This window comes from Planococcus citri, chromosome 2, assembly GCF_950023065.1.
Source record: "Planococcus citri chromosome 2, ihPlaCitr1.1, whole genome shotgun sequence".
Lineage (NCBI taxonomy): Eukaryota > Metazoa > Arthropoda > Insecta > Hemiptera > Pseudococcidae > Planococcus > Planococcus citri.
The window spans coordinates 23,796,312-23,814,223 of record NC_088678.1 but is presented as its reverse complement, the minus strand read 5'-3'; the positions used below and the strand labels follow the sequence as shown (position 1 = coordinate 23,814,223).

The 17,912-nt window shown below is 34.5% G+C and overlaps 3 protein-coding genes across 4 annotated transcripts; all 3 read left to right on the top strand.

Annotated features, from left to right (window-relative positions):
* The first annotated feature begins 3,399 nt into the window (after positions 1-3,399).
* LOC135833668 (speckle-type POZ protein B-like) lies at positions 3,400-5,923 on the top strand. The gene is made up of 2 exons (XM_065347433.1): positions 3,400-3,783; positions 4,623-5,923. Exon 2 carries the CDS (start codon positions 4,727-4,729, stop codon positions 5,828-5,830), a length of 1,104 nt encoding a protein of 367 aa, XP_065203505.1. The 5' UTR covers positions 3,400-3,783; positions 4,623-4,726; the 3' UTR covers positions 5,831-5,923.
* A 1,365-nt stretch (positions 5,924-7,288) lies between these two features.
* LOC135835095 (speckle-type POZ protein B-like) lies at positions 7,289-9,843 on the top strand. Of its 2 annotated transcripts, none has more exons than XM_065349186.1 (2): positions 7,289-7,557; positions 8,552-9,843. In XM_065349186.1, exon 2 carries the CDS (start codon positions 8,595-8,597, stop codon positions 9,678-9,680), a length of 1,086 nt encoding a protein of 361 aa, XP_065205258.1. In that variant the 5' UTR covers positions 7,289-7,557; positions 8,552-8,594; the 3' UTR covers positions 9,681-9,843. The 2 variants fall into 2 exon arrangements, with proteins under 2 accessions (XP_065205258.1, XP_065205257.1); XM_065349185.1 differs by having other exon boundaries at positions 8,541-9,843.
* A 2,183-nt stretch (positions 9,844-12,026) lies between these two features.
* LOC135833667 (speckle-type POZ protein B-like) lies at positions 12,027-17,445 on the top strand. The gene is made up of 2 exons (XM_065347432.1): positions 12,027-12,377; positions 16,053-17,445. Exon 2 carries the CDS (start codon positions 16,158-16,160, stop codon positions 17,349-17,351), a length of 1,194 nt encoding a protein of 397 aa, XP_065203504.1. The 5' UTR covers positions 12,027-12,377; positions 16,053-16,157; the 3' UTR covers positions 17,352-17,445.
* Positions 17,446-17,912: the final 467 nt, after the last annotated feature.

Sequence of the window (17,912 nt, the reverse complement as noted above, 5' to 3'; positions counted from 1 at the left end):
ATTATTTTACCAGCCTAGTTTTTATGTTTTTTTTTCTAGTATTTCTTATTTCTTATAGCTTAAACTTAAATATACTTATGAGCTTTACGAGTATTCGTTAACTTGTCTCAATGTCTAATAGATGGCCTCTTTGAAAGGAGAGAAAGTTACAAAATTCAAAATCTCAGAATTTCCTGGATGAGGTACATAATATACCTAGGTATGAAAATCCATAATTCTTCGTTTTTGACGTAATCTTCCAAAAAAATCCGCTTAGGAAGGTCATAATAAAAGCGAGTTGATTCAAGTATTATGTATTAACTTTATAAATTAAAGATTTCCTCAATTTTCTCAAAACTACTTGCCGTGATTTCCAAGGTCACATTTACGTACCATATGGAGATGAGAAAGAAAGGCAAAGCTTTCAAAATTCGCGAAAAAGATCCAATTTTCTGCTCTTAAATTTTGTAAAGATTCACAAAGGAAAAATGTTAATGCAACATCAACAGCAAAATTAGAATGAGATGTGGGGCCATGTATCTTATCGTAATTGGTATAAGAGTTTCGTTTTCGAAAAATGTCCTTTTAAAATTTCAAACTCTGCAAAAAAATGTGTTGAAAATTGGGAGTATTGGAAAGTTTTGGCAAGAAAGAAAATTTGTATGTTTTCTGTGCAAAAAAATCTGAAAAAAGTTTCAAGTCCAATTTTGTCGTGTTCTGAAAAAAAAAGAATGCAATGCTGTGATGACTGATTCGAACGAGAACCCCCGTGTAATCAAAATTTCAGGCGATGAAGTTGATTTTTCGAATTTTTTTCACACTCTGAATGGGTCAAAAATGAACTTTAGCCTCTATAACTTTGGTCGGTGCTTATTTTGCCACCGTCTCGACCTTTCATGTCTCTTTAAAAATTTGTTTTTGTATTTTTTACTTTTTGTAGAATTTACAAATTGATCGCAAGTTCAGTTTAGAACAAGCATTCCTGAGATGTTTCAGTAATTATCTAACCGCCTTAAAGTTGATAAGACAAAGTACGACCATAGAGCAAATTTCAAAGATTTTTCAATACGATTTTAAAAAACTTAAATTTTTCGAATGTTTTTTGAGTCGAAAAATTCATTGTAACGATCAGCAGATCGCCAGAGTTTAATCTTAACCCCATGCAAAGTGATCAGAATTCAGTTTGAAAGACTCAGAGATTGATTTGGGTTTTTTCGTCAAATGATAAGTTATTAGTACCTATGCACATTCTTTTACCGGCTTTTCGAAGAAAAGTCAGGTACTGTATTTGTCTCAACTGTGACAGTTTCGGTCCGGAGTAAATTTTCTTTGCGTTTTGGGGTGTTGGGATCATTGTAGGACCATTAGTTTTTTTTCAGGTTTCCTTAAAGTTTATATATATATGAAGAGTGATATTCCAAAACTCGCTTTGTCCATTTTCACAACTTTTCAGGAGAGAGGAAAAACAGTTTCCCTTTAAACGGGTAAATTGGCTTTTTAGGCAAGTTTAGCACTTTATTTGGGTGGATTTATGATGTAGGAGTGTAGGTATACATTTCATCCACTAAATACTGCAGAAAAAAATTTCAATAAAAATGGACAAAGCGCGTTTTGGAACATTATTTTTTAAAATTTTTTTAGTGAATTGGCTATTTAGGTGAGTTTAACACCTCATTTTGGTAGGTTGATGATGTAGGAATGTGAGTTAATACTCCATCTACCAGGTACCACTGAAAACCCAACTTTGATAAAAATGGACAAAGCGAGTTTTGGAATATCACTCTTCATATAGATATATATATATATACTGTCTTATAGTACATTGCGAGATCCGACATATACACAGGCATTGCGAGATCCGACCCAAAAAATTTCGAAAAATGCTAAAAACTCAAATAATAACCCTACAACTTCGTTCGAACGTACGTTCCAGTGTGTAAACAGTGCCTTTCTATGCATTGCCACCATCAATTTCGCGATCCGCATAAACCGAGATCCACCAACGGCCTAAACCTGATTTGGGGGTGGATCTCGCAAGATGCGTCGTTTATCTATTTTCAAAAATTGTATATAAGTATATAAATAGTAGGTAAAACGAGATCCGGCTGAAAATGTGTGTACAGGGTCCCCCGGATCTCACGAGTACCATGGCATATGAGAGAACTTGCGAGATCCGGCAAAAGGATCTCAGGATCTCGCAATGCCCGATTTTATATAAAACGGATCTCGTAATGTATGGTTTTTACATGTATATATATATGTGTTTATGTACCAATTTTGTGGCAGAGTAAACTCGAAACCTATGAAATTTTGAACAAAGTGCTTTATCCCTCCCAACTAGTGTATTGCCGAAATTTTGAGATTTCGAGTTTTATTAAAATCGGTTTAGGCGTTCCTTAGATATTTCAGATTAAGTGATTTTTTTTGCCATTTTTGCGTCCTTTTGCAGACTTCCTCATCAGTTTTGTTTTTGGTATACCTATTTTTAAATATTTTGCTTAGCAATAATCACTAACGTCTGTCTTTATACCCAAACGATTTCTCAGTTTATTTCTTGTTAGAAACTCGATGGAAAATCGGTTCAGGTGTTCCTTTGACATTTCAGCTTAGGTAGGCTTTGTTGATTTTTTTTGTTATTTTTGCAGACTTTTGCAGACTTCCTCATCAGTTTTGTTTTTGGTATACCTATTTTTTTTAAAGCATAAATGTTTTGCTTAGCAATAATCACTAATGTCTATCTTAATACCCAAACGATTTCTCAGTTTATTTCTTGTTAGGAACTCGATGGGTAATGATGGGCCGATTATTAATCGATTAATCGGGCCTGAAACTCTTTCGATTAATCGATTATTTAAAAAAAAAATAATCGATCATGTTTTCTACGAAAAGCCGGTTCTCTCACGCTAGTTGCGTGAGTGTTTTTTTTTGACTTAATGTACGTTAGTTTTGTTCAGTTTAAAAATACCTACCTAGATTTTTAATGAAAAGTTGCAGATCGTAGGGTGAAAAAAAGTACATTTCAAGGGCACCTCCGCGGAGTTGAGAATGTTTCTGATTGACTTTCAACTCACAATGAAAATCTTCACTGAATTCGGTCAAAATTGTGACATTTTCCCCTCTCGATCCCCCCTAATAAACAGGTTTAATTATATTGTAAAGATGCTACAATAAAGTACAAACTCATTCCTTATAAAGCTCTAAATACTAAATGGTTCCCTAGCGTTGCTCGCATTCTTTTTTCAAGCAACTACCCTCTACCTCGAAGGCTCGAAGATCACCCCTACTGTGTTCTTCATCTACATACATTGGACCTGGACTACTTCCTTCTACACGTATTGTTCTATATCTTTCAGACGCGACACGCGACAGAGGTAGGTTAGATCAGATCACTAAGGAGTATTCGTCGCGCCGTATACACTGTTATACTCATTGTTGTTGATTTTTTTGAGCATCTTTGCTAGTTGGTCAGTAAAATAGATACTTCATAGTTCATTTATCCAGTCACCAGTGTCGAGTTTGTTTATGTGTGCGATAGAATTGCACGTTGCGTTCGTCTCTTTCTCAGCCAGTTTGTTGGCGCATCCTTGAATTACCTATCATAGTTTAATTCGTTATCAAACGCAATTTAGCCATTCTTTATTTTTAAACGTTTTTCATTGCGTATGTGTTTGCCAGTTGTGACTTTGTTTTATACGAGTAGTTGGAATACAAATGGTTAGGTACATATCATTTTTGTCTACACATCAACGATTTTAACCAAGTTTGAAGTTTTTGAAGGCAGTATTTGTTTCATCTACGACTCAGGTAAATGTGATACCTACCTCATTGTTATCTAATAGTATTGAATTTTCTACATTTTCCATATTAATACCTACCTATAGATCGTAGGTGTTCTAAAATGTCAAGATTTTACCTCAATCTTATCAAATTTTGATTTTTTTTAAATATGTAGAAAATACCTACATAATTTACATTTTCAAAAATATATTAAAAGTTAAAAAGTGAAGTTCAACATGAAATAAAATCTGAAAAATGTTGCTTACTAAAGTTACTTTTAAAACAAAAACATTTAAAAATTTTATATTTTCAAGTCTCGCTTTCTGCCAAAATTTTTAAAAAGGCTAGCCTTCTGTCGTCAAAAACTCTTGTTTCTCGCCAAAAATAGGTAACTCGTAGTCTTCTTGACAAAAAATTTCGAAAAGTGTCTACAAACATCTCGTTCTTTTTTTCTACAAAAAGTTTTAAGAAGACATAAACAATTTAAAATAAAAAAAGGTACGAGTACATATGAATACCACGGTGAAAATTTACGATTCCGATGATGGGGGAGGGGGGGACTTTTCCGAATCGTTGAGTGAAGTAAAATTATAAAAGAGATATGAACAGATAACTTCATACTTTATTTAGAAACATTTCATCATGTGGCCCGCTGGGGAGGGTAGTTCATAAGTAGATAGATGTTTATTGTAAACTGTTTTTAAAATACCAAAAAGAACGTTGATGGTTCATTTTGGTCCCTCATGGCCATGGCTACGCTTTAAATATTCTGACAAAGTAGGCACCCATCTAGTGTAATTAATGATTACCCAGAGCCAGACCATTGAGTTATGCTATGTATGAACTAAATTTTATTTTTATTTCAGATTACAAAAAGTTGAAGCTCCGAGAAAACAAAATCACTGAAGTACATGCCATCCGCCCGCAATAAATACCTGATAAATTGTTGATACCTGATTCAAATTTCATCATGTCGTCGAACGAGTCTAGCGTTTTAACGTGTACAAATACATCCACCAAAGATTTCTGGTGTAGCACAGTCGAGTTCCACGAAGCAGAGTTTGTTTGGAGAATAAGTGACTTCAGTTCTCTCGACGACGAGGGTGAAATCATAAAATCCGAAACATTCTCATCTCCTACAAACGATAAATTTATATGGTATTTGGATTTTCACTTCAGAGGCAAAAACGCGGAAACGGATACTTTTCGTTTATTTTTAAACCTGAGTAAAAAAAGCGCATCTAAAAGAGTATTCGTAAAATACACTTTTTCAATTTTGAATAATGCAAAGGGAGAAAACTATAAATCGAAGTTTGAGTGTAGTGAATTCTTCAACGACTACGATGATCCAGATGATGATAATGGGGGTTGGCATGATTGTCCTAAGAAAAACGAAACTTTCAGAAGTAAATTTTTACTGAATGATACCTTGACGATTTCATTCCAGATGATATTTTTCGAAATGAGCCCCAAAAATTTAGCTAGTATGTTTCACCGTTGTAACACTACTCATCTCAAACAACTTTCCGATAATTTGGCATCAGTTTTTGAGAATCCTAGTTTTGCAGACTTCACGATTATAGCAAAAGACAAAACTTATCAAGTTCACAAAGATATTTTAGCTGCACGTAGTACTTATTTCGCTAAGATGTTCGAAAGCGGCATGAAAGAAAATCAACAAAATTGTGTAGAAATTACCGATGTAAATGAAGACATTATGGGAGAAATGTTGAAATTTATTTACACCGGAGTATGTGAAAATTTGGATGAATTAGCCGACGACTTATTAATCGCTGCTGACAAGTATGATATAGATCATCTGAAGAAGGTTTGCGTAGAGTCAATTTACAGTAAGTCTTTATGTGTAGAGAATGCGCTGAATACATTGATATTGGCGGACCAGTATGATGCGAATGAGCTTAAATCAAAAGTGATAGACTTTATCGTAGCTAATTCATCTGAAATAATGGAGTCGGCGGCATGGGATGAAATTATGCCAGTGTATCCTCATCTCTTGAACAGTGTATGTAAGGCGACCCGACGGTTCCTCGCCAGGCGTAATTCTACTGAATAATGACATTGTCTGTAATTATTTTACCTAGTTTTTAAGCTTTTATGTTAGTGTTTTTTATAGCTTAAACCTAAATAAATGAGCTTTATTCTTTAATTTGACTCAGTATTTGATTGATGAACCTCTTGAGAGAGGAGAAAGTTCAAAAATTCAAAATCTCAGAATTTCCTGGGTGAGGTCAGTACATAGGTATGAAAATCCATATTTCTTCGTTTCTGACGTAATCTTCCAAAAAAAAAAGGCAAAAAGGCACCCAGGAAAGGGAGCAGAAATGGGGTAAGTAGGGCATTTTTCCAACGTCAAATCGAAGTTAACTCAGACTTGATTCTTTGTTTGATTCTTTTCAAAAATGAGTTGAAAAGACCATTGAAACGGCGTTTTTGAAAATGATTTTGATGAAACTCCATTCAACTTCTTTCAACTCTTCCACAAGGCAGAAGTAAAGTATTCATATTTTTTTTTGCATTTGGTCATAATAGAAGCGAGTTATCAACCCTTTAACGCTTCATACTATAATCAAGCGAATAGATTTCAAAAATTTTTCAAAGAGAAGTTTGACTAAAAATTCGGTTTTGATTTCGATAATTGAAAAAAATTAATTCGTTATCTCCAACTTTTAAAATTGAAGATTTCCTCAATTTTCTTAAAACTAAGGAGGAGTATCGATGAGGCCACTTTTTGGCCCCAGACAGTTATCGACTGAACCACTCTTAAAATGTTGTAATGAATGCCCCAAATACGACTCCGTGGTTAGTTTACCCAAAATGACCATTTTTTTGAGCTCCTGGGGTCCCCAAAGTTGCGAATAAAAAAATAATTTTTGGAACCACTGACACTGAGTATTATTTTCAAAAACTTTTTCAACGTAAAATATCTGTTTGAACCAGTTAAACATTATACGAGGCAATTTTTCCATTTTCGACCCTCGGGGGCAGAAATTGGGGGGTTTTAATTTTTGAAAAATTTTGGAACCACCATTTTGAACCTACCCCTTTGAACCCCGCTAAAAAGCTTTTGACAGTTTATTAGTATCTGAAAGACCTTAATCCTACCAAATTTTCAAAAATCCAAATTTCCAATTTTTTGTAATTTGGATTTTTTGAGAACCCCTGGAAAACTAGAAACCTGCGATTTGCGCCAAACGTAACAACGTAACGTTTTGAGGTATATTCATCGTTCAAAATCAAATGTTAATGAAGCTTAAAGTTGTAAAAAGTAGCTACGCTATACAAAACGTGTAAGTTGTCGGATTTTCTGGAACCACTGACGTCACAATTCAACACACCAGACTACTGACTACCTAAGTATATTTTGCTACTTCGATTTTGCACCAAAAACCGGTTTTTCATATGCCCGCACACGCGCTCAGATCTCTTGTTGCTATTCTCTAGATGCTGGATAAACTTTATGGCTATTCCCAGTATAAACCATAAACCAACCTTGAAGTATCATAGTTTAAATTCGTTATCAAACGCAATCCAGCCGAATCATCATCGGCGTCTCGGCGATATATCGGCGATGAAAAAATTCATTGATAAATAACGTTTTTCATTAGGTAGTTCATTACACATTCGTTTCATCGTTCGTCATTTGTGTCTGTGTTTTATTATGGTTGGAATACAAACTGATACATATTTTATATTTATATTTTTTTGTCTGCGCATCAACGATTTTCAACAAGATAGAAGTTTTTGAAGGCAGTATCTGTTTCATCTCCGACTCAGGCTCAGGTAAATGTGATATCTACCTCATAGAGTTATCTAATAATAGTATTGAATTTTCCACATTTTCAATAGTATAGATCGTGGGTATTATTTCGATTTTGTTTAAGAACGTTGATAATATGATAATTCTATTATTTTAATACTTAACTTGTTTTGAAGTTATCGCAGCCCAATTATCAGGGCGCTAGGGAGGGTCTGAATTGCACAGAAAAAGAGGATCATTTGACTCTGATTGTAATGAAAAAATTTGTACATTTCCTTATGTCAAAAATCCTCCTGAATTTTGAAAAACGATGATCTAGGTAGGTACCTATAAATGCTTTTGAGATAGGTATATTCCTCAAATTCTAAGAATTAGAGTGATCCTAAAATACGTTCTAATGACTGAATTGTGGATTAGATATTACATATGATGGATTTAATTTTTCTTTGAAGGACAAATCATTTTTTTGAAACACATGGTAGAATGAACGACCTTGGGAGGAGGGGGTTTGCAATGATAAACCATAGGTAGGTACCTGCATACCTATGTGACTTAAAAAAAATTATCATACTGTAACTATAGATACTTATTGTGTGAACGAAGATTGCTGTTTTTTGAAATTATTTATTAAAAATGAAAAAAAACACGATTTTGATGATTTTTAGGCGATATTTTTCTAAACTTTTAAGAGAAGTAAAATTATAAAGGAGAATTTAACAGATGACTTCAACTCAAGTTAGAAACATTTCATCATATGCCCAAAAGAGATGGTAGCTCATAGATAGGTAGGCATATGTTTATTGTAAGCTATTTTTAAAATGCCAAAAGGAACCTCTCAAACCTCTGAAAGCTCATTTTGGTTCCTCATGGCTATGGCTAACAGGCCATGCTATAAACATTCTGGCAAAGTAATGTACAGAATTTAATGATTACTAGACCATTGAGTTATGCTAAGTATGTAGGTAGGTATTGTAGGAACCTACTATTTACTTTATTTTTATTTCAGATCACAAAAAGTTGAAACTCAACGAAGACAAAATCACTGAAGTACACGCTGATCATGTCGTCGAATAAATCTAGCGTTTCAAAATGCACATCCACTGAAGATTTCTGGTGCAGTACAGTTGAATTTCACGAAGCCGAGTTTGTTTGGAGAATAAGTGACTTCAGTTCTCTCGACGACGTGGGTGAAATCATAAAATCCGAAACATTCTCATCTCCTACAAACGATAAATTTATATGGTATTTGGATTTTCACTTCAGAGGCAAAAACGAGGAAACAGACACTTTTCGTTTATTTTTAAACCTGAGTAAAAAAAGCGCATCTAAAAGAGTATTCGTAAAATACACTTTTTCCATTTTGAATAATGCGAAGGGAGAAAACTATAAATCGAAATTTGAGTGTAGTGAATTTTTCAACGACTACGATGATCCAGATGATGATAATGGGGGTTGGCATGATTGTCCTAAGAAAAACGAAACTTTCAGAAGTAAATTTTTACTGAATGATACGTTGACGATTTCATTCCAGATGATATTTTTCGAAATGAGCCCCAAAAATTTAGCTAGTATGTTTCACCGTTGTAACACTACTCATCTCAAACAACTTTCCGATAATTTGGCATCAGTTTTTGAGAATCCTAGTTTTGCAGACTTCACGATTATAGCAAAAGGCAAAACTTATCAGGTTCACAAAGATATTTTAGCAGCACGTAGTACTTATTTCGCCAAGATGTTCAAAAGCGGTATGAAAGAAAATCAACAAAATCGTGTAGAAATTACTGATGTAAGTGAAGACATTATGGGCGAAATGTTGAAATTTATTTATACCGGAGTATGTGAAAATTTAGATAAATTAGCCGACGACTTATTAATCGCTGCTGACAAGTATGATATAGGTCATCTGAAGAAGGTTTGCGTAGAGTCAATTTACAGTAAGTCTTTATGTGTAGAGAATGCGCTGAATACATTGATATTGGCGGACCAGTATGATGCGAATGAACTTAAATCAAAAGTCATTGACTTTATCGTAGCTAATTCATCAGAAATAATGGAGTCGGCGACATGGGATGAAATTATGCCAGTGTATCCTCATCTCTTGAACAGTGTATGTAAGGCGATGCGACGTTTATCCAAAACTAAGTAAGCCTAATTCTACTGAGTAATGCCTGTAATTATCTTACCTACCTAGTTTATATGTTATTATTTTAGTGTTTCTTATAGGTTAAACTTAAATAAAATAACTTTATGAGAATTTGTTAACTTGCCTAAATGTCTGATAGATGACCCTCTTGATAGGAGAGAAAGTTATAGAAAATTCAAAATCTCAGAATTTTCTGGATGAGGTACTTATATAGGTATGAAAATCCATATTGCATATTTCTTCGTTTTTGACGCAAGATCCAAAAAATGACGTCCAGGAAATGGTGCAGGGATGGGGTAGATATTTTTTTTCCAACGCCAACCCGAAGTTAACTCAGAGTTGCCTCTTTGTTTCAATCTTTTCAAAAGTGAGTTGAAAAGACCATTGAAACGGCACTTTTTAAAGGATTTTGATAAAAATCTATTCAACTTCTTTCAACTCTTCCACAAGTAAGTAGGTATTCACATTTTTGCATTTGGTCATAATAAAAGCGAGTTGATTCAAGTAATCTCTAACTTTATAAATTAAAGATTTCCTCAATTTTTTCAAAACTACTTGCCATGATTTCCAAGGTCAAATTTTAAAAAATGGAGATGGAAAAGAAAGGCAATGCTTTCAGAATTTGCAAAAAAAAATCCAATTTCCTGCTCTTAAATTTTGTAAAGATTCACAAAGGAAAAATGTTAATGCAAACATCAACAGCAAAATTAGAATGAGATGTGGGGCCAGGTATCTTTTTTCACTTTTTGAAAACGGAATCAGCTTAAAGAAAAAATGTTCACATCGACAGCAAAATTAGAATGAGATAGGGGTCAGGTGTCAGGTATCGTATGGTAATTGGTGAGGATTTCGATTTCGAAAAATGTCCTTTTAAAATTTCAAACTCTGTAAAAAATGAGCTGAAAATTGAGAGCATTGGAAAGTTTTGGCAAGAAAGAAAATTTGTGTGGTTTCTGTGCAAAAAAATCCGAAAAAAGTTTCCAGTCCAATTTTGTCGTGTTCTGAAAAAAAAGAATTAAATGCTGTGATGACTGATTCGAACGAGAACCCCCGTAAGTAATCAAAATTTCAGGCGATGAAGTTGATTTTTCGAATTTTTTTCACACTCTGAAGGGATCAAAAATGAACTTTAGCCTCTATAACTTTAGTCGGCGCTTATTTGCCACCGTCTCGACCGTTCCTGTCTCTTTAAAAATTTGTTTTTGTATTTTTTAGTTTTTATAGAATTTAAAAATTTGATCACAAGTTCAGTTTACAACAAGCATTCCTGAAATGTCGCAGTAATTATCTAGGTAACTGCTTTAAAACTGATAAGACAAGTATAGCCGTGGAGCAAATTTCAAAGATTTTCCAACATGATTAAAAAAAACTTCAATTTATGGGAGTTTTTGAGTCGAAGAATTCATTGCAACGATCAGCAGCTCGCTAGAGTTTAATCTTAACCTCTGCAAAGTGATCAGAATTCAATTTCGAAGGCTTAGAGATTGATTTGCTCAGTGAAATGCAGTCAAAACACAATTTTAGACAGACTGGCGTTGAAAATGTACGTCATATTCGAAATTAATGACCAAAATTAGTCCAAAACCGTCACCACCTGAAAGTGCATTTATACATATATTATTAGGCATCGAATTTGCGTATCTTCAGTCGACTTGGTGGGGTACCTCTACCTACTATACCTACCTGCCTATGTCGAAAATAGGTGGTAAATTCAATTTAAGGTTTTTTCGTCTAATGATAGTGTAGCACCTATGTACGTACATGCTATATGCTTCTTTGACTTCGTACCCATGTAAGTTTTGTCCAGCTTAAAAAATACAATATACTGTACGTTCCTAGATTTTTAATGAAAAGATGCAGATCTAGGGTGAGAAAAGGGGTACATTTCAAGGACACCTCCGCGGAGCTAAGAATATCTTCTCAGTGACATTCAATTCACAATGAAGATCTTCACTAAATTCGGTCTAAATCCTGTCACATTTTCCCCCTCCTCGATCCACCCTATAATGAACAAGTTTAATTATTATACATGTGTATTGTAAAGTTGCTACAAACTCTATCTCATTGAAACTTTAAATAGGTAGTATCCTAGCGTCGCATTCTTTTTTCAAGCAACAGCAACTACCCTCGATGCCTCGAAGATCACCCCCTACCGTGTTCTTCATAAATACTGCACCTAAACTACTTTCTTCTACACGTTTTGTTCTACGTCTCTCAGACGCGACGTACTGGGATTAGATTCGCAAGTATTTGTCGCCTTACACTATTATACATTATACTCATTGTTGTTGATTTTTCATTTGTATATCTTTACCGATTGGTCAGTAAATGGGCGCTTCATGTTGAGTGTCGAGTTTGTACATATGTGTGTGCGATAGAATTGCAAGGTGCATTCGTTTCTTTCTCAGTCAGTTTGTTATAAACACCATCGGTTGGTGAAAGTGCATCCTTGAAGAATCATACTTATGTAGTTTAATTCATTATCAAACGCAATCTAGCCAAATTATCGGTGATAAAAAAATTCATTGCTAAAGTGTTTCATTTACGTATTGTTTGTCATTTGTGTCCGTGTTTTATACTTAATTGGATAAATACCTGCATATTGATACTTACTAATAGCCTATGTTTTGTCTGCGGATCAACGATTTTTACCAAAAGTTTGAAGTGTTTGAAGACGGTATCGTTTCATCTCCGACTCAGGTAAATAATACCTACCTCATTGTTATCTAGTATTGAATTTTCCACATTTTCAATATGTACCTAGTTAGTATAGATCGTAAGTACCTATTGTTGAGATTTATTTGTTCAAGAACGTTGATAATTCTGTTATTTGAATAACTTGTTTTGAAGTTATCGTTGCCCATAAATTATCAGGGCCTTCAGTTCCTCTGCTAAGGGTCTGAAATAGAGCTGACCCAAATTACTTAACACAAAAATAATGATCTAGTTACCAAATTTAGCAAATCGGTACAGGGTACAGTACGAAAAAAATTACAGTTTTGAAATTTTTTCACCTTTTTTCAAGCGGAGACGTAGAAAAACGAAAAGGAATAAAATTGATATTGACTGAGAAGGAGGTGCCTGTCTCAATCTGCAGAAAAAAATTTGGACTGGACAAAGTTGAATCAAAGTATAGCATGCAAAAAGACATCAGCCAAAATTTTCAGATTCCAATAATGTGCATTTTTCAATTTTTAGTGAATTTTCTAAGATATTTTTTGGCCATTGAAATCGAAAAAAATTGAAATTTTATCACATCGACTTAAAATGTGGTACTTACCTAAACCTATACATCTTATTATTTACTGACCACCTCCACGAATCGATTGCAAATAAGGTTTAGTTTCGGGCCGTTTTGATCAGATTTTTGAAAGTGGAAATTTCCACAAAATTTCACCTATCTAATGAAGTTCTAGAGTTTAAGTTCACTTCATATCCTAGCAGAAACCAAGTTTAGAAAATTCAAGTATAATCGATTAAGTTGATACGTACTGAAGTTGATTTAGACAGTTTTTATGGCACTTGTTGAAAATCTTTAATTTTTGTAACAGGGCTAGAGACTTTAAAACGACTTGAAACCACCTCCAATCAACTCGCCATTTTTGAATTTAGGGTATCTATGGAGTAAATTTTAGCTTTCCCTGCTTTGTATGTATTTGTATAGCTAAGTCAATTTGATAAAATTTTGATTTTTTTTTCAATTTCTCAAACAAAATTTGATTTTTGAAAATTCTCAAAAAATCAAAAAAATGCACTATAGTCCTTAAAATTTTGGCTAGTGATGTACTTGGATCTGCGTATTTGTAGCATTGTCTGGTTTGAGAATTTTTCCGCGAGTTGGTAGGTAGTAGGTACCTATTTCAGATTTGAGATTGAAAATCTAAATTGTATAAAAGTTCCTAGGAAAGAGTGTCCCAAAATTGCTGAAATATTTATTGAACAGATTTCAAACAAAAGAGCCCCTCCCTCTTTCTTTTTCACCTACATTCCAAATTCAAATTGACGAAAAAACACTCTTGCCTCGTGCTACCAGAACTGGCCAAGTGAACCTTAGGTACTTACCATGAATACCACGATGAAAACTTCATTCAAAAATATTGAGTTATTTGAGTAAAATTGAAAATTTTGATTACTTATTTTGGGCATTGAATTTCAAAAATGTTGGACCTCAACGAATCATGTTAAGGTCATTCCATGTCAACTCAACCAACGTTTTTGAGTCATGTCTTTCGATTTCGCTCAAATTTCTTTTACAATAAATACCCATCCAGTAAGTAAGAACCCCGCAATTAGTTTGGTCCCAGCGCCCTCAGGGGGCGGGTGGGGGGCTTACATTATTTTCACATTGTCTCGAAGTACTCAACTTCAGCAGCCCATTCCTCCAAAACTATGATACTTTGATCAAAACTGATTTCACAGTTTGAAAGGGCATTGCATTCAAAACTTTTTAAGCATTTTGAAATTTTCAAAAGTTGAAAGTTGAACTTCAAAATTGAAAGTTCAATTTTAAAATGGCACTGTAAGTGGGAGCTACGATTTAAAATTTTGAAAAAATGTCCATAGATGTACCTTTTGATGCTTTTTCGGAATATTCAAGTTTCGAGATGGGATCTCTTAATAGATGGGGAGCACCCCTACCCCCAATTTTGGGCGAAACTTTCGAAAGAAAATCTGGGGCATGTGATATATCGAATTCTATGTTTTTGGTGACGCTGAACACGAATATGACGTCAGATTTTTGATTGGACTCGTCCACAGCCCCCAGCACCTCCCCAAGGGGGGGTATCCCCCAAAAAGAATTACATTCGTGTGACTCATGAAATAGTATGTTTTCGCTATCGCTGAACACGAATATAGCCATAGTTTTTTAAATCGACCTCACCCATTGCCCCCAGAACCTCCTTCAAGAGGTACTTAAAAGTCAAAAAAAATTGTTGGGGGCCATGGATGGGGACCAATCAAAAATCTGACGTCATATTCGTGTTCGGCATCACCAAAAACATACTATTCCATGCGTCGCACGAACAAAACAGTTTTTTGAACTTTTACCTCCTTTGGGGAGGTGCTGGGGGCCATGGATGAGGTTTTATCAAAAATCTGACGCCACATTCGTGTTCAGCGTCACCAAAATTATAGAATTCGATGTATCACATGCCCCAGATTTTCTTTTGAAAGTTTCGCCCAAAATTGGGGGTAAAGGTGCTCCCTCTCCATTAAGAGATCCCATCTCGAGACTTGAATGTTTCGAAAAAGCATCAAAAGATACATCTATGGACATTTTTTCAAAATTTTAAATCGTAGCTCCCACTTACAGCGCCATTTTGAATTTGAACTTTCAATTTTAAAGTTCAACTTTCAACTTTTGAAAATTTCAAAATGCTTAAAAAGTTTTGAATGCAATGCCCTTTCGAACTGTGAAATCATTTTTGATCAAAGTATTATAGTTTTGGAGGAATGGGCTGCTGAAGTTGAGTACCTCGAGACAATGTGAAAATAATGTAAGCCCCCCACCCGCCCCCTGAGAGGGCTGGGACCAAACTAATTGCGCCTTGCGGGGTTCTTACCTACTGGATGGGTAGGTATATATTGTAAAAAAAATTTGAGCGAAATCGAATGACATGTTTGCATATCCATGAGAAACACGTTGAATAAAAATTAAGCAGAGGTGGTCTAATATAGGAGAGGCTGATGGATTAAAATATTTCCTCACGTGAAAAATGCTGCTGAATTTTGAAAAACGATGATCTATACAGGTAGGTATACTCGTGTTTTTGAGGTAGGGTATTACTATTCCTCAAATACGTTTTTATGACTGAATTATGGATTTGATATTACTTCTGTATAGGAATTAATTTTTCGTTGAAGGGCAAAATATTCAAAACGCTTGTAGAACGTAGAAGGAACGACCTTAGGAGGAAGGGCTTTGAAAAATAAACCTTACCTAAGTATGTGAAACGTTTAAAAATTAATTTCATCTTGGATAACTACGTACATGTGCAAGCAAAAATTGCTCTGTTTTTTGAAACTTTTTGTTAAAAATGAAAGAAAATAAATAAAAAAACAAAAAACACGATTTTGATGATTTTTAGGGGATAAGTACTTTTCTAAACCTTCAAGAGAAGTAAAATTACACAGGAGATGTTAACAGATAACTTCAAACTCAAGTTAGAAACTTTTCATCGTGTGGCCCAATTGGGAGGATACTTTATTGTGAACTATTTTTAATATTCCAAAAAGAACCTTTGAAGGTTCATTGTGGTTCCTCATGGCCATGGCTATGCTATAAACATTCTGACAAAGTAGTATAATTATTGATGATTACCCAAACCAATGAGTTATTAGCTATGTACTACATCTACTTCATTTTGATTTCAGATTACAAAAGGTTGAAGCTCAGAGAAGACAAAATCACTGAAGTACATACTATCGGCCCCTAATAAATACCAGATAAATTGTTGATACGTGATTCCAAATTTGATCATGTCGTCGAATAAATCTAGCGTTTCAACGTGCACATCCACCGAAGATTTTTGGTGTAGTACGGTTGAGTTTCACAAAGCAGAGTTTGTTTGGAAAATAAGTGATTTTAGTTCTCTCGACGAAACGGGTGAAAGAATAAAATCCGATACATTCTCATCTCCTACAAACGATAAATTTACATGGTATTTGGATTTTCACTTCAGAGGTCTTGAGGATGAAACAGATATATTTTGTTTATTTTTAAACCTGAAAAAAGAAAACGCATCTGAAAGAGTATTCGCAAAATTTTCTTTTTCCATTTTGAATAATGAAGAGGAAGAAATCTATAGGCCTGAACCGAATTTTGAGTGTCATGAATTCTATAACGAGGACGACGATGATCCAAATCCAGGTTCCGATGATGATGATGATGCTGCTGCTGCTGCTGCTGCTGCTGATGATGATGATGATGATGATGATGATGATAATTGGGGTTGGGATGATTGTCCCAAGAAAAACAAAACTTTCAGAAGTAAATTTTTACAAAATGATACGTTAACGATTTCATTCCAGATGATATTTTTCGAAATGAACCACAAAAATTTAGATAGTATGTTTCGCCGTTGTAACACTATTCATCTCAAACAACTTTCCGATAATTTGGCATCGGTTCTCGAGAATCCTAATTTTGCAGACTTCACGATTACAGCAAAAGGCAAAAATTATCAGGTTCATAAAAATATTTTAGCTGCACGTAGTACATATTTCGCCAAGATGTTCGAAAGCGGCATGAAAGAAAATCAACAAAATTGTGTAGAAATTACCGATGTAAATGAAGACATTATGGGTGAAATGTTGAAATTTATTTACACGGGAATGTGTGAAAATTTGGATAAATTAGCCGACGACTTATTAATTGCCGCTAACAAGTATGATATAGATCATCTGAAGCAGGTTTGCGTAGAATCGATTTACAGTAAGTCTTTATGTGTAGAGAATGCGCTGAAAATATTGATATTGGCGGACCAGTATAATGCGAATAAACTTAAATCAAGAGTGATTGACTTTATCGTAGCTAATTCATCTGAAATAATGGCGTCGGCGATGTGGGATGAAATTATGCCAGCGTATCCTCATCTCTTAAACAGTGTATGTAAGGAGGCGATGCGACGGTTTCTCGTATTATCCAAAACTAGGCCTAATTCTACTGAGTAATGTCTGTATTTATATGGTATTTATTTTGCCTGCCTAGTTTTTATGTTTTTATTTTAGTGTTTTGTATAACTTAATCCTAAATAAATGAATTCTTCGTTAATTTGACTCGATGCTTAATAGGTGACCCTGTTGAGAGGAGAGAAAGCTCAATAGTTCAAAATCTCAGAATTTCCTAATTGAGGTACAAGTATATAGGTAAGTATGAAAATCTACTCATAATTGATGTACTTGTGGCACCATTTTATATACTTTACACACGTTCAGGCACCAAAATTTACGTTGTGGCACCACCAAATGGTGCCACAACGTATTTTATTTAAAATCGTGTGGAATGTCATCAGGACACTGCCAGGGGTCGTTAGGCAAATTTTTGTAATGGTGCCACAACGACATTTAAAAGTCCCTTTTAATATATTGGTAAAATTATAAATATAGTCAACAGACGTTGTGGCACCATTTTCAGGTCTCATTGGTTTTCGATGTATTCTTTTGTAAAAATTCGTTGTAAAATGTTTCGATTAGATGGCACTGTTGCTTATACCCTTAATCATCACTCTATAC